Raw genomic sequence first — 14,905 nt, forward strand, 5'->3', positions numbered from 1 at the left:
CATTATGAATATGGTTTATTTATAACCTCCTGTTGGTAATAGATACAACTGAAGTATGTACTGACTAAGCAGTATGCCTCAGATGCGTTAACAGCCTGGAAGCTGACCTGAAATATTAGGAACTTTAAGTGATGCAGTGCTTGAACTGAAACCAAGAATCCAATTTTATAAGAAACTAAAAAATAGAATGGAAGTTAACATAACTTCAGGTATATAATTATGGAATGAAGAATTGGAATATGCAATCTTGGAAAATCAATCAATTAAAATTTTAAGAAATGTAAACTTGTCTTATGTTTTAAGGAAATAAATTCATTTGAAAACATATATTTATTTATTTGATGTGTATCCCCCATCTCATCGTAACAACTGTGAGAGGCTAATACAAGGCTTTTCAACCTTTTCACTCATTGTACCACTTTTAGGATATGGCAACATCCGAGTACCACCAGTCACCTAGCAAGGTGTCAAAAACTTGATGACCCCCCCCCAAAAAAAGGAAAAAAGTGATAAAGTACAGGTAGTCCTCGACTTACAACAGTTCGCTTAGTGACTGTTCAAAGTTACAATGGCACTGAAAAAAGTGCCCTCCCAAGCCACAACCGAGCAAGACACCTGCCTGCCCACCCAGTGGTGCTCTTCCTCCTGTCTGAGGTTTTCATTGTTGTGAGCATTTCTGTTGAGGATTGGCATTGGGGGTGGGGTGGGGTGTGTTTGGTTTTTATTCCCCCCGTCTGCTGGGTGGTCGCAGTAGGTTTTGGTCACTTCACATGACCCTGGGACACTGTGACCATCATAAATGTGAATCAGTTGCCAAGCATCTGAATGTAAATCACAAGACCCTGGAGATGCTGCAACATTCCAGCTGATCGGCGCTTCTTCTGGGCTCAGCAGAAGCGCCAGGATCAGCACCGAACTTCCACTGAGCCCTGACAGCCCCGAAGAAGCCCCGATCAGCTGGAAAGCGGCACTGATCCTGGCGCTTCCGTTGAGCCCTGACAGCCCTGCAGCTCCAGCCATCTCTCGCTCAGGCTTGTGCGGTGCTGCCACCGGTTCAGCTCATTCCCCTCCCCTGCTACCACTTTTCTAGGATGGTCGCGTACCACCTGCCAGGTGCCAATGTACCACAGGTGGTACCCGTACCACTGGTTGAAAAGCCCTGGGCTAATAACATGAACCCCCTATCTGTGGTACTGAATCCTTCCAAGAAGAGTTGGATATTAGATCTCTATTGTGGGAAAACTACAAGAAATTTCAAATTCTAGCCAATGTGATTCGGTCTTGCCTAGCTTTGTCTTTGTTTTACTTTCAAATCATTGTGTGTATTAATGGGATTTTGGAAAGAAGTATAACAGGTAAAGACATAAATATGAACTATATTCCTAAAATAGAGAATTTATGATTTTATGAAACCCTTTGATTCTACTGAACCTGGGACACAGCAAAAGGATTTAATTCCACATAAATGTAAAGAAATTTAACTATCCTGATATTAAAAAATGGATTCAAGATATGCATGTTTTGCCTATTTTTGAAAAGATTTTATATTCTAAAAATGAGAAGATGAAGCAATGTTCCCATATGGTCTAAATTTAATGATAAACTTATGAATTTAAATTCTAAGTTGATAGTGATTAATCATTACATTGATTTTATATAATTTTTCTTTTTTGCTTATATCTCCTTTTTAAAATTAATATCAGGTTCCTATCTTTATGTATTACATCCTCCTCAACCTAAACCAAGGTCTCTTCACTCAAGGTTGTACACTATAATCTACCATCCTGGCTTAATAGAGTTTGGTAGACAGATGTTTTTGACTTCCAAGTCTAGAACTGATAAGAGAGAGTAGTAAGTAACCTGACCAGAACTAGAACTGAGTCTCCCTATTAGCACTTTAAGTGCTATACTACGCTGAATGTCATAACCACTATATTTGTTAGTATTCGAGCTCTTGTACTTCACTCTTCAAAATAAATTATTTTAAAAAAGAAATGAAACTTAAATATGAAGAAATCTTTTTGAAAATGGGTTCTGTCAAAATCAAAAACAAATGGGAATTTATTTATCAAGGATTTTCTTTTAGCCAGACTGAAACTAACGTTACACAATCATCCCAGAAAAGACAGACAGGCAGAGGTGGTCCTGCAGGTATTCTGGTCCTATGCCATGAAGGGCTTCATAAGTAACGACCAGCACCTTGAAAAAGCTACTGGGAGGCAGCATAGCTTGTGGAGCAGTGGTATTACATGGGTATTATGTGTGGAATGCCAAAACCTGCCAAAGGAACAGTAGGCAAAAATCCATATCCATCCATCCATCCATCCAAAGAATAGACGGGTGGGGAGGGAGACATTAACTGTCTGTAAATTAATAATCTCTAGTCATAACATTAGTTGTTCCTCCATAAGGATCTACCAATTAATCTTTTCTCACATATAAAAGCATGGAAGCATGTATACATTTCCTCTTCTCCTAAAATCTAGCAGAAACAATGAGGGAAGTGGAGAGGAAGGAAGTGATGAGGTGAGGGCAAATGTAACCCATTTAGATGCTGGGGTCAGAGCAGCTTCTTTTATTTTTATCAGGCTGGCTGGTCTAGCAATTCACCAGACCAGCAAATTTGGTACTTTGAAAAACAGGCAACACCTTAAGACACCTACTGTAGAATAAGTTATGGAACTATCAGATGGTAGAAAAATATTAACCATCCAATAAAAGAGTAACTTCTCAAGTTTATTTTGATTTTTAAAACTGAAGACTTCACGAATGCTGAGGCAGCAATTTCAAATAATTACAGCAGGCAGATTATAGCCATAGAAAATTGTTAATATTGACAAGAGCTGGCATCTATCCACACAATATAGTAATTAGATTATTTTTGCAGAGCCCAAGAGAGAGTGGAAGGCGACCCTAGTCATATGAAATGTTCAGTTGTAGAAATGAAACCAGGTTACTCTTTTCTACACAAATTCACTATTATAATACATAGAATCCCTATAACAGTATTCAGAATTTACCTCGATTCTCTGTCTCGCGTGCAGACATTAGGAGAAAAAAAAAGACAAAGATTTAGACATTTTAGAAAATGACAAACCTTCATAAGTATAATTTTGTAATATCCACTACAAGAAGTGTTGATATTTAGGTTAATTGTTTTGTTGAAATCAAGCAGGCAAACCAAGATGGGCCATCTTTGCACTGTTATAAAGGACCTAATTTTTAATGAGGAAAAAAAGTTCCAGAATTCATAGTAGTATGAAAATACAATTGATTTTTTTTTCTGGAAAAGGGTGAAATGTTAACCAATCTTGAAACTATTATGAAACCATATGAAATGACATATTTATAACTGTTAACACAATTGTACTAAGATCTAATTCATGCAAATAATAAATACTGCATTGTAAATATTGTTATTTACACTTCCCTTTAATAAAACACACCTTTCAAAAACTATCAAAAATTAGCCATTAAGATTATGAATAGTTTACAACCAATTCTTGAAGATAATGAGCTATATCATAAATATCATATGCAAAAATCACATCAAAACTTAACAAGAAAATAACTTCGAAATAAACAGATATGGAAGGAGTCTATTTATTTCAATACTTTAGAGTGGTGCCAGTTAAAAGTCCATTTTGAGGGTAGAAGTTGATTATGCCGAAAAGATTACGGTTGGGCTTAAAACATAAGAGTGAAATCCATGTAAAAGCTGCCAAACTAAGCTGAAAATAGTTCAGGGTGAAGATTCTGAACTTTCATCCCTGATATTTTACCTTTTCCCAGAAATTCAATGGAAGTAACATCCTAGTTAACCTCTTAAACCAAGCAACCCTATAATGTGCCATAATTTCCAACAACCACAAAATCATAGAAAGGCAAGTATAGGTGAAGTTAGCCCACAACTCCTGGTTAGTTCAACTGGGTATTGTCCTAGCTAACTGAGAAAAAGGATAGCACCTAAAAAAATGCCCATTCCCAGTTTCCCCTCTGCTCTGTTATTCTAATACTGCATGACTACCTTTGTGTGATACCCAAATGAATTTGAAAATGCGCCTCTGTCGTTCTAAACCTTGTAGTGGCAAATACATGTGTCTGGTAAGCCCAACCATTATTGGTAAAGTCCTGGAACAGGCTTGCAGCTTCCAATCTATTGTGAAGAGCAAGCTATCACTCTACTTAGAAAGAAATGTATCTTAGTAAAAATAACAAGAGTTACAGACAGTACTAATTCTGAGCAGCATTCCTTGAAGAAAATGAATACTGTACATTCCTGGCTCTCCCAAAAGGATTTGGGGAGAAGTGCAAGGAGATGATCAGCAGGTTAGGTTAGGCACATTTATTCACAATTCCAAGTCTTACTCCGCACCAAAAAAAACCCCAAAAAAACAAAACCACGTTGTTCCTACTCCAAAATATTTAGTAAAATTCATTAAAAGGGATGATATATTTCACATTAACAATAAAATGCTGAATGCTCTATTGTTTCAGCAATGCAATTGTATTATGTTGCATTTTCAGGAGGGGAACCTCTTATACTGTCAGCTAAGTTGACATTGTGGCAAAGAATAAAATTTGTTCATTCAAGAGAGACTGTCTCTAAGAAAAAGCTTCTGATCAAAATGGGGAAATTTTTAAAAATCCACATCAGATCAAGAAGGGTTGTACGTTCCAAAGATCAGGAAACAGACATGTCTAGTGAGACACATATCTAAAGGAAATAGAATAAAACAGGCAGTTATTTCTTTTAAGTGGTATAGAAAAAGAAGTATTATAGAACATTCAAAGAAACAGAGCAAAACAAAGTAAGGCTTCTTACTTGTAGATGTTAAAAAAATGAAAGCATAGCTATATTCCTCAAAAGCCTTTGACTGAGGAAATTCTACAACAGAATGCAGTTCTGACATATACACCTAACATTAGTAATTTGTTAAAGGCTTTAACAAGTGTGAGCATGCATAACACAGATACTCCCCCTCTTCAATGATGTTTGAATATGCTTTAGTTCCATAGGAATAGGACAAATCAACCCCCAGGCCAAATTGACTTAACCTGCAAACCAAGCTGAATCCAGATTATGAAGTGGATATATTTAAATTCTCCTCCTACCTTCAGCTTAACATACTAGCACAAAGCTAATGATAAGAAGCTTCTATGTTGGGCGAAGTCATTTCACTGTTAGTGATAACAACCTATGGATCAAAGTTACTTAGGTTTCATGCTGTTGGTGCTATATGCATTACTTATCCATCAGTCAAGCTATACTTTCAGCCAAATAGTGCATTTTGTTAAGGAATACAAATCCATGTATTTGCATAAATATCCAGATACAGTCTCCCAAACTGAGAAGTGATTCAATGATACAGCAAAACCATCCAAACATTACACCAGAATTGGTTACATGTGAGAAAAGCTTGCATTTACTATAGTAGATATTATGTATCTACAGCAGACACATCCCCATTTTGGCAAGTTAGCATTTCCACAGACAGGTCAACAAAAATAAAAAATAAAAACAATGAAAATAATTTTCACTAAAAATAGAGAAGTTCCCACATCTTTATGGATAGCATTCCAAAATGTACCTTCCTACCAGCTGTGCAGAATCTACTTCCTGTTGAAGAAATGAATGTGATCAGCCCTGCTTGCTCCATCTAGTGTTGGAGGGTAGAGAAAATGTAATAAAAAGTCTTGCTTTTTATTGGACACTTTCTTGTTTTCATTTCTGCAAGTTGCAGTGTGGAATAAGGAACACAGAAAAATATTGTTTTGTGACTGAAGGTCCTATCCAAGCCAAAGTTACAGTGTCTTAAACAAGAACAAAAAAGTTTACTTTGAGGAAGAAAGGAAAAAATTAGAATTGCCTTATCACAGTGATCCCAAAGATCATCCTTTACAAAGCATGGAAACCTCCGACAGTGTTGGCCAGATGCAGAATGAAAATTTCCACAAAGCTAAAAGCACCCCTATTGTAAGTCTCACTGATGTTTAGTAGTGGTTAAAAACCTGAGTGACACTGTAACCGAACACACAATTTATTAAAGATGAAACACCTCTCTGGAGGGGACAAGGAGGGACAACAACCAGCTAAATTACAAGTTTCATCATGTAAACAAAAACAAGCACCACATTCCTAAATGGAGGTGGATGACAATAGTGCCAAGTGAGGAACTCTGAAGCAAAAAAAAGAGAAAAGTTCAACCTGATTGCACCAAAAAGGAGCTTGAGCGCATGCAAGTCTTATTTGTTTAGTGCTTAGTGTGTAGAAGTGACTCGCTTAATCAAGAAGGAACAATCTGGCCCTATATTCTGCCAGATTTCAGGGGCTCTCTGGTATCCCATCATCCTGTGTGTTGTCATCTATCTCCAGCTCCGCTAGCTGCCGTCTCAGCATGTTGACTTTCACTTGGAGTTCCTTGTTATATTTTATGATGTTGATCATTTCTTCATAAGATTCATCCACAAATCTGGAGGATCTGTTCCAGCGAAGAAAAACTCCTGGGGGTAATAAAAAACAACAACAAAAACCACTTTTAAAAATGCTTTCTATTTCATAAAAATCAGTAGTGGGGAAATGGTAATATAATTTTATTTATGCAATGCTTTCATTTCATGAATAAAAGAGTCTAAAATATGGGGATAGTGTAGGGAAGAGCAAGAACAATCAGGTGCTGCTTCATCTCCTTCAGATTACTTTGATCTCAAATGGCTAGTCCTGACAGAAAAGTTGGTGGAGGAAGCTCTCCATTCTGGCAAGATACAAAAACTGAGTCACACAGCACAATCATCTGTGAACTGATGGATTATTAGCAGCTCCCTTCCAACAAGCCAGAAAAGTCTGTCAATGAGTTCAGCTTTGTTTTTCTGTTAACTCCCAGAAAGCAAAACCAAGCAATACAGGCTGGCTCTCTAGTAGCTCCTCTAAAAAATAATTAAAAAAACCAATAAGAAGAGCACATTAGTTGTGAATTTCTACCGGCTTTCTTTCTTAGAGTGAGGTAGCTGTGAACATTTTAAAGAGGAATGTTATACAACTATGTATCTCTCTATGGAACAATTTTCAATCATGAAGGCAGGAACAACTGTTAGTTTAACAGCTCTGCAAAAAACATACTGACAAATTCTGGCAATGTCATCTGAAGAGAGGATGAGGGTGAAAGGACAGCTGTTTGCAGCCTGTGGGCAATGGCCTCTCTATTCTGGCTTTGCAAAGATTCTGAGGAAGGAGCTATTCCAATATTACCTATACCAGTGGTTCTCAACCTGTGGGTCGGGACCCCATTTGGGGTCGATCAACCATTTCACGGGGGTCGCCAAGCAAGGCTGTCCGCCATTTTTTTTTGTGCGCCATTTTTTCCCCCTTTTCCGGCGGGTGCCTTACCTCCCTTGGGCTGGGCCAGCTGGTGGTCGGCCTGCTCCGTCTCTGCCGCTTGCCAGCTACGCCTCGGCCGGCGCAGGGGGCGGAACCACGCATGCGCGGTGCTCCCGGGCAGGGAAAGTCCTCGACTTACGACCTGTTGGGTAGTCCTCGACTTACGACCGGTTTAGTCCTCGACTTACGACCGGTTTAGTCCTCGACTTACGACTGGTTGGGGTTGCGGCATTAAAAAGGTTGAGAACCACTGACCTATATGGTAATTCTAGATAAGGCTTCAATGTAGAAAAGTGCCTGGCTACTTAAATTCATATAATTATTGCTATAAGCATGGATTTAAGAAAGATTTTTAAATCTGCAAGGCCTGAAAAGATTCATCTCTTATATCTTATCTGTTATTTCTCAAATGGCAGGAGAAACAAAGCAGGCATTCTAATGCCGATCAGAGCAGGAGATGTTATATATAGGAGAGGAGGAAGCACTTCAGACTTTCTGATCACAGTGGAAAAATAGTAGAGATACATACTTCAGCCAGCCAGCACTACTTGATATTCATGTTTCTGGACTCTTTCCATGGAGAACATGTGACAGAATATAGGTATGAATGACTGAGACCACATCTGCCTGAACTCTGTTTAGTGGCAGGTAGCTAATGTCACCAATAAGGAAGAACAGCAAATCTGATGTCCTAAGCCCTCCAAATCTGCTTGGAGATGACGTACCTTCCCACAGCTGGAGACTTTGTGGTGCAACGGAAGGCCAGATGACTAGACTGTTGGCTTCAAAGAGAGGGTTCTTAAATCGATTGAGCTCTTCTGGCCGATTCACCCAGGACCACAAGGACATTGTCTTCTGAGACAACTTAAGCTTAGACCTGGCGAAAAATTAGAAGTAAATACAAATGCTCCAAATTTGAAAAAGCCAGCAGAATTATCTGTTCTATTCACAACATTTGCAGTTGAACCTGGAGAAGGGATTTTTTTTCTATGTGAAAGACTGATTTTTTTTAAAAAAAGCTCTACAACTTCTGTAACACAAATGAAAAGAAACCATGCCTTTTCAATTTGCAAGTAATAGTATGAGAGAACAAAACAAGATAATACCCCCCTCCCCCCAAAAAAATTCTAGCTAGTAAATTCAGTCCTGGAGAAACTGTAAAGTAGGTGCTCCTGTACTAAAACATTAAAAAGAAAAAAATGTGCAGGATATTCTGTATATTGTAAAAACAAATGGTCTGTACAACTGTACTAGAGAAAACAAAGGAAGTCAATGGACAAAGAAAACATGCATTTCGTATATATGTCTTCTTGGTACTCCTTAAAAATATAAACTGTGCTTTTGGTTAAGTTTTAGCAGTATGAGATGCAAGATCCCCCTTGCAGCCAGAAACACTATAGGATTTCAAAGTGATCTTTGAAACACAACCATGCAATATTTGCAAGAAATTCAAAGTAAACACAGAGACAACACTGCTTGATTAGAAGGGAAATATATACATTAAGTAGGGAAAATATACTCTCTGCTAAGTTAGATCACCAATTCATCATTGTAGTCCTTAGATCTTTAAATATTCAGGCAATCTTTCTAAACCTTGATATCCACAGTTTTCGTTAATTCAAAGTTGGAAAACGTTTTAGTATTTATAGGCTATGACTCCTCCCAGAAACTGCTGTGGACAAGACTGAAATATTGTCCTGATAGCAAAGGGAGAAGGCCAAGATTTTTGTAATTTTGTTTCTGTGTTTGGGGTTGTGGTTCTGTTTCATTTTTTGCTTACTTTACCTATTATGTCTATCAGCAAGAAACTATATCTCTTGTTTCACACCCAAATTTCATCCATGTGATTCCGAAAACTATTGTGAACTTCAGGTTACATGGTTAAATGCAACTGTGCTCAAAACAGTGTCAGAATAACCATTCCTGCTATTATCTCCTTTGGGATCACAGATAGAGAACAGCTGACTTGCAAAAGCTGTATCAGTCTTTGACAGCTCAAAAAAGACCCTCACCATCTTCCAAAACCCTATTCTTCATCCAGTGGTATGTTCTACCATATTGGTGCCATGTCTTCCTATCCATGGAAAGAGGCCTATGAGGGATGGACTTGAGGAGAGGGAAGACTTCAAGAAACCTGCACAACCATTTCTGGAATAGATGAACTAATCCCAATTTGATAAAAGGTACAGCTCACGCGCAAACTTGAAATCTTTTAAATTAATAGCCAAGAGTCCCATAATCTTAATATTAATGACATAAATACTGCCTTGAATAAATGGTAATATTGCTTAGCCTCCAAGAAACTCAGAAAAGAAGTTCATCTACCTTTCATTTTCATTGTTACCCAGGAAGGTTCCAAACTGAGAGGCGTAAGAATGTTCAAAGAGCATGATGAGAAAATGATAGTTGAACTCAAAGGAGCAAGGGAACTGGCGAAGGATCTGCCAGACGCAATCCAAGAAAAGGAGGAATACAGGAGCCTCCCATTTCTGCTTGCTATTTGAATAAGCTGATTGGGCACAGCGCTGTTGAAATGGGTGGCCAGCCTGTAATGTAATAGCATAAAAATATATACATTATATATATATAATCATGTACTGGTTATAAGAAATATTAGCTATTTCTATTACAGCAAATTCTCCTTTTATGAAATAATGACTAATATTAATAAAGATTTATTCTGGATTGCATAAAACATACTACGATATAGAATTATAGTTGGAAGGGGCTAGCTAGACCATAAAGTTCAAACTCTTGCTTAGCATAGAAACCCAAATGACAAACAGTTCTCTTACTTGTGAAGCATCTAGTAAAAAGGAGACTCTTGTAATAGTTGAATTGTTTTATTGTTAGAAAGTGTTCCTTTTTAGTATTCAATGGAAGCTGTCTTTTTCTTACTTAAGTCTACTGGGATGTTAGAATTAGGTTTATTTATTTAAATTTATTAGCCACATAATTTTAATGGACTCTGAGCTACGTGCAAAACTAGAAGAAAATATAAAAACAGCTAAAAGGTGGACAGGACAGCCCAGACTAAAATGATCTAATAAACAACAAAAGTCGACAAAACAAATCAGGGGCCTTAAACAACAAACCTCAACTCCAGAATCCAATCTTGTTGGTCACCGGGACCAGAGGTTTAGTTTCCTCCTTAAAAATACAACATTGTATCACAGCTGCAGTTCAATTCCAGACCTGTGACCAAAGTCAAGTTTTCAAAGCTTTCTAGAATTCTAGGAGAGACTGTGCTAACCTTATCTCTGCGGGGATATTGTTCCAGATTGTATGGATGACAACAGAGAAGACATCACAAGATGTCAATGTTTAATAAAGGGATCTGAAGCACATCTACTCTATTGGATCATGCCAGGTGGCAGATACAGAGATAAGCAATCTCTCTGATATCTAGGCCCTATGCCATAAGAGAGCTTTGTAGGCAATACCCAGCACCTTGAGTTGTACTTGGAAGCCAACTGGCAGTCAATGCAACTCACGTAGCAGTGGTGACATGTTTCATGCAACCCAGTATAAATCGTTATTAATATTAGTCATTATTCATAATTATTGCTCACACCATTGCATTTTGAAACAGCTGTAGCTTCTGGCTGGTCTTCAAGGGCAGCCTCATGTAAAGTGCATTGTAATAATCCAATTGTGAGATGACCAAGGCACAAGTAACCATCTGAAGAGTCTCCCGGTCAAAGAAAGGGCACAACTGGTGCAGATGATGGAAACTGCAAAAAGGCCCTCCAGGCAGTAGCTTCAAGTCTAGAAGAACCTTTCTGGACGTTCTGGGGCCCCCTACACTTTCACAGTGTTTGCACCCACCTTGTTCCCATCCAGTTGATGACTTAATTAAAAATATTTAATAGATATTTGCAGAAAGATATTTGTAGAAAGAGCTGGTATCAGGCGCATTTGGAATCAGTCAGTTCCAGCAACCCAAACTCTTGGCAAATAGTATTTAAGTAAGTGATAAATGATACACTTAGGAAAAGTAATTAGGGAATTAATAAAGGCAACAAAAAAACTCGCAAACGGGGACAGGAAAATTATAACATCATTCTTCTATCATTTCCCAATATTTGTACAGTCTCTGACATTGAGATAAGCAACACACTCAAAACTGGTAACCATTCATAGTTCCATGAATTTGTCTAGTTTTTTTTTTAATTCTAAATCAGTGTCCACTATCAATCCAATGACAGAGGAGCTCCATTATTCAATTATGTTGTATTAAAAAAAACCTTTTTATCAATTTACCTCCATTTAGCTTCAATGTATAATCCTGACTTCCAGCATTATGACAGAGAAGGAAAAAATCTATTTCATGCATGCCTTTCTATGTCTCTATAATATTTTCTCTTACTTCCCCCTGCATCAAGCTCTACCATTAGGCTATAAGGATTAAGGAGCTGAACTAGGACTGGACAACTCTGTGTTCAACTTCAGCCTCTACCTCACAAATTCAAGGGATGATTTGGGGCCAATCACTGTTTACAAGTAACTTACTCCCAGTTTACTGTAGGGAAAAAAATCCACAGGCAGGAATACTATTTATATTGTCTTGAATTCCTACAAGGAGAGGCAGGACATTAACTAACAAATATATTACCTTCAAATATTCTAAATGCTATCATTTCTTTTCCCAAACTCTCTTCTAGTCTTCTGATTACTTGAGTTGCTCTTTTCATGACTTTTTCCAAGTTCTACAATGTAGTTTTAAGATGAAGTGACCCAAACTGCACACAATGCAGTAAATAAAAAATCTAACATTGACAGAAAAGTGATGTTGTAAAATCAACAACTAAGCATGTTAAGTATTAGGACTGTCTTCTCCAAACAAATGGTCTCAAAGTAACATTGAAGGATAGCTTCCATTATCTCCAGCCAATATACAAATTGGAAGGCGCTAGATAAAGAAGGCTGGGCACTGCACTACTTAATCTAATCTTCCCATTCCCCAAAAAACTAAGCATGAGGCAGACATGGAAGCAACTTATTGATCAACAGGGTATGCTCTTCATTGGCTTCATTATCAAATGATTAAAAAATACATATGCAGTAGTAAATGGAATCTAGAAGTATGCAAACCTATTCTTCAGAATATATATTGCTCCAGGCAAACAACACAGGATTCTTTTTTTTTCTTTACACTCTTCCGGTGAATTTCCCAGAGACATAATTTTCAAAGGATCAGAGAAAGGAGAAACTTCCTAACAGTGAGGACAATTAGCCAGTGGAACAGCTTGCCTTCAGACTTTGTGGGTGCTTCATCACTCGAGGTTTTTAAGAGACTGGACAGCCATTTGTCTGAGATGATATAGAGACTCCTGCTTAAGCAGGAGGCTGGACTAGAAGACCTCCAAGGTTTCTTCCAGCTCTATTCTGATTGACTGAAAGTCACATTTGAAAATAAGATGCTGAATTGATCTAATTCAGGATCCAATCTGGGTTGGTCACCGGGAATAGAGATTTTGTCTTCCAAGCTTTCGGACTCGTGCTGGAGCCCATCCTCAGGGAACTTCTCTCTAATAGTGTGTGTGCTGTTCTGTGTGTGGTATTTATAGTGCCTGCTGTAAGTGGCTCTTTAGATATTGATTGGGGTATGTTGATGGCTGGCTTTTAAGTCATTAGCTGTCATTTGCTAGTGTTGCCCAGCTCTTGCCTTCTAAGTACTTGATAGGCTGGTGGTAAATCAGCACTCCTGTTGACTGACGAGGAGCCTGTTTCCCAGGCTTCAATCAGTTCCCTGGCTGTTTTTGTGCCTGCTCTTCCAATAATTTTAGTAGCTGCAAAATTGAATGTGTCCCCTTGTACATTGCAATGTGAGGCTACCAATGAGTTCAGGTCTCCTCATCTGAACGCTTGTGTTCTTAAAATCTGGTGGTTAGCCTCCTTCCCGTCTGTCCTACATGGTCATAGGAGCAAACCATGCAGGCAATCCATGATCTGATTCAATAGAGTTGTTCTTAGTCTTATATTGTCAGTCCTGCCTATTTATGCTATCATGGCTTACAATTTTAGGACACTTTTCCTCTTCCACTTTTTTGTGAAGCATCTTGCATTAATTGTCCAACTGTTTTCCTGATAATGTCGTACAGAGAATATAAATAGGACAGACACGTATGTCTCACATGGGTCTCTGTGCAAGCTGTTGTGAGGCTTCAAGCCAATGGCAGCAAATTGGCAGTTCTTTTTGAAAGGAAGCTGTCACATGAACTCATATTTGAGTCACAGTATATTCCTACCAATTACGGCTTCATGGTGGACTATATCTTGAATGAGCGCACAAGAGATGCAGTCATGTGCAAAACTGCCAACAGTGTAGGAGAGAGATAGCTGAAACATTAAATATATGCATGGGCACACATTCTTCTTTGTTTTCTTATGAATATAATTTAGTAAGCTCTGGTTTGTTGCTAGAAACTTTCAAATAATTGAAGAATGGACAAGTTCCTTCTCATATTACATTCTTCTGATCTTGATGAGTTAAAAGAAGGGTTATAAGGTCAAGGTTGTATCCTTGATAGAACAGACACCACAGTAAAGCATAAGAAATAGATTTAATAATCCCCACTGAAGAAAGGCAAAGATGGGCTTGTAAAGATTACATTTTCCAGTTAAAATTATTCCCTTCACAGTCTTTGGGAATCTGAAGGATTCTTGAACACTCTGGATAGTTTTCAAGGCACAATGGTTAGAATTCTGCTGAGGCCCCGTGAAATGGTAAGATGAGAAAGATCCCTGAATGATTGCTCCCGAGTGTCCTCTTTGCTTACAGGAAGCATCTTGGTTTACTCTGGTGTCTATAGCAATGATGCAAACTAGCAGACAACTGTAGCACAGATGGTTAAATTTAGCAGCAAATTTATGTGAGCACAATCTCTCTATATGTAGTGATGGCAGAGCTTAGTTTTCTACCATCACTATATCACCAGTAAATGACCAACACAGTTTTCTCAGGCAGGAGGATGGACTGTACAAGGTAAGACCAACAGCAGATTCAGCTGAACAGTAAAAACTTGCAATAAGTTTGTAAAACATTTTAAGGATTAGGTTTTTCACCCCTGACCCAAAGCAAGGTGCAAAAGTAGCTATTTGCTACAGATGGATGACCTAAAATTACTAGCAAAATCAAAAGCAGAACTTGAATTTCTACTGAACAGTGTTCATGCATTCAGTGACAACATAGGAATGCAATTCAGTTTATCCAAATGTGCAACTTCAATAATTAAAGGAGGCAAAGTTCTTGGTGTACTACAGCCAATGAATAAATTACAACTGAAGAATTCCATTAATTAAGATTAATGGAAGCTTCCAGCTTACTACATGAGTAAGTTGAAAAGAATACTAATTTTAATGATATAAAATGAATCTGAAAAATGTTGAAAACAACATTAAATGCAACAAATATAATTAAAGCCATAAATACTTCGGATGATCCAATTAACTGACATGCTGCAGTAAAATTGACTAAGGCTCTACTTCACCAGAAGTAAAGGTGGGAGGAGATTTTTTTCCAAG

General features: G+C 37.9%; 1 protein-coding gene across 1 annotated transcript in view; it reads right to left on the reverse strand.

Moving 5' to 3' along the window:
• Positions 1-5,955: 5,955 nt before the first annotated feature.
• MTMR9 (myotubularin related protein 9) overlaps positions 5,956-14,905 on the reverse strand; it is a 30,783-nt gene continuing 21,833 nt past the window's right edge. The window contains exons 9-11 of the mRNA XM_015823351.1: positions 9,704-9,924; positions 8,104-8,255; positions 5,956-6,504 (exon numbers count right to left, since the gene is read on the reverse strand). Of these exons, the coding sequence (XP_015678837.1) occupies positions 6,326-6,504; positions 8,104-8,255; positions 9,704-9,924 (552 nt within the window). The 3' untranslated portion in view covers positions 5,956-6,325. The remainder of the gene's footprint in view (positions 6,505-8,103; positions 8,256-9,703; positions 9,925-14,905) is intronic.

The sequence above is a fragment of the Protobothrops mucrosquamatus genome, unplaced genomic scaffold (assembly GCF_001527695.2).
Source record: "Protobothrops mucrosquamatus isolate PMUCROS unplaced genomic scaffold, P.Mucros_1.0 scaffold1842, whole genome shotgun sequence".
Classification (NCBI taxonomy): domain Eukaryota; kingdom Metazoa; phylum Chordata; class Lepidosauria; order Squamata; family Viperidae; genus Protobothrops; species Protobothrops mucrosquamatus.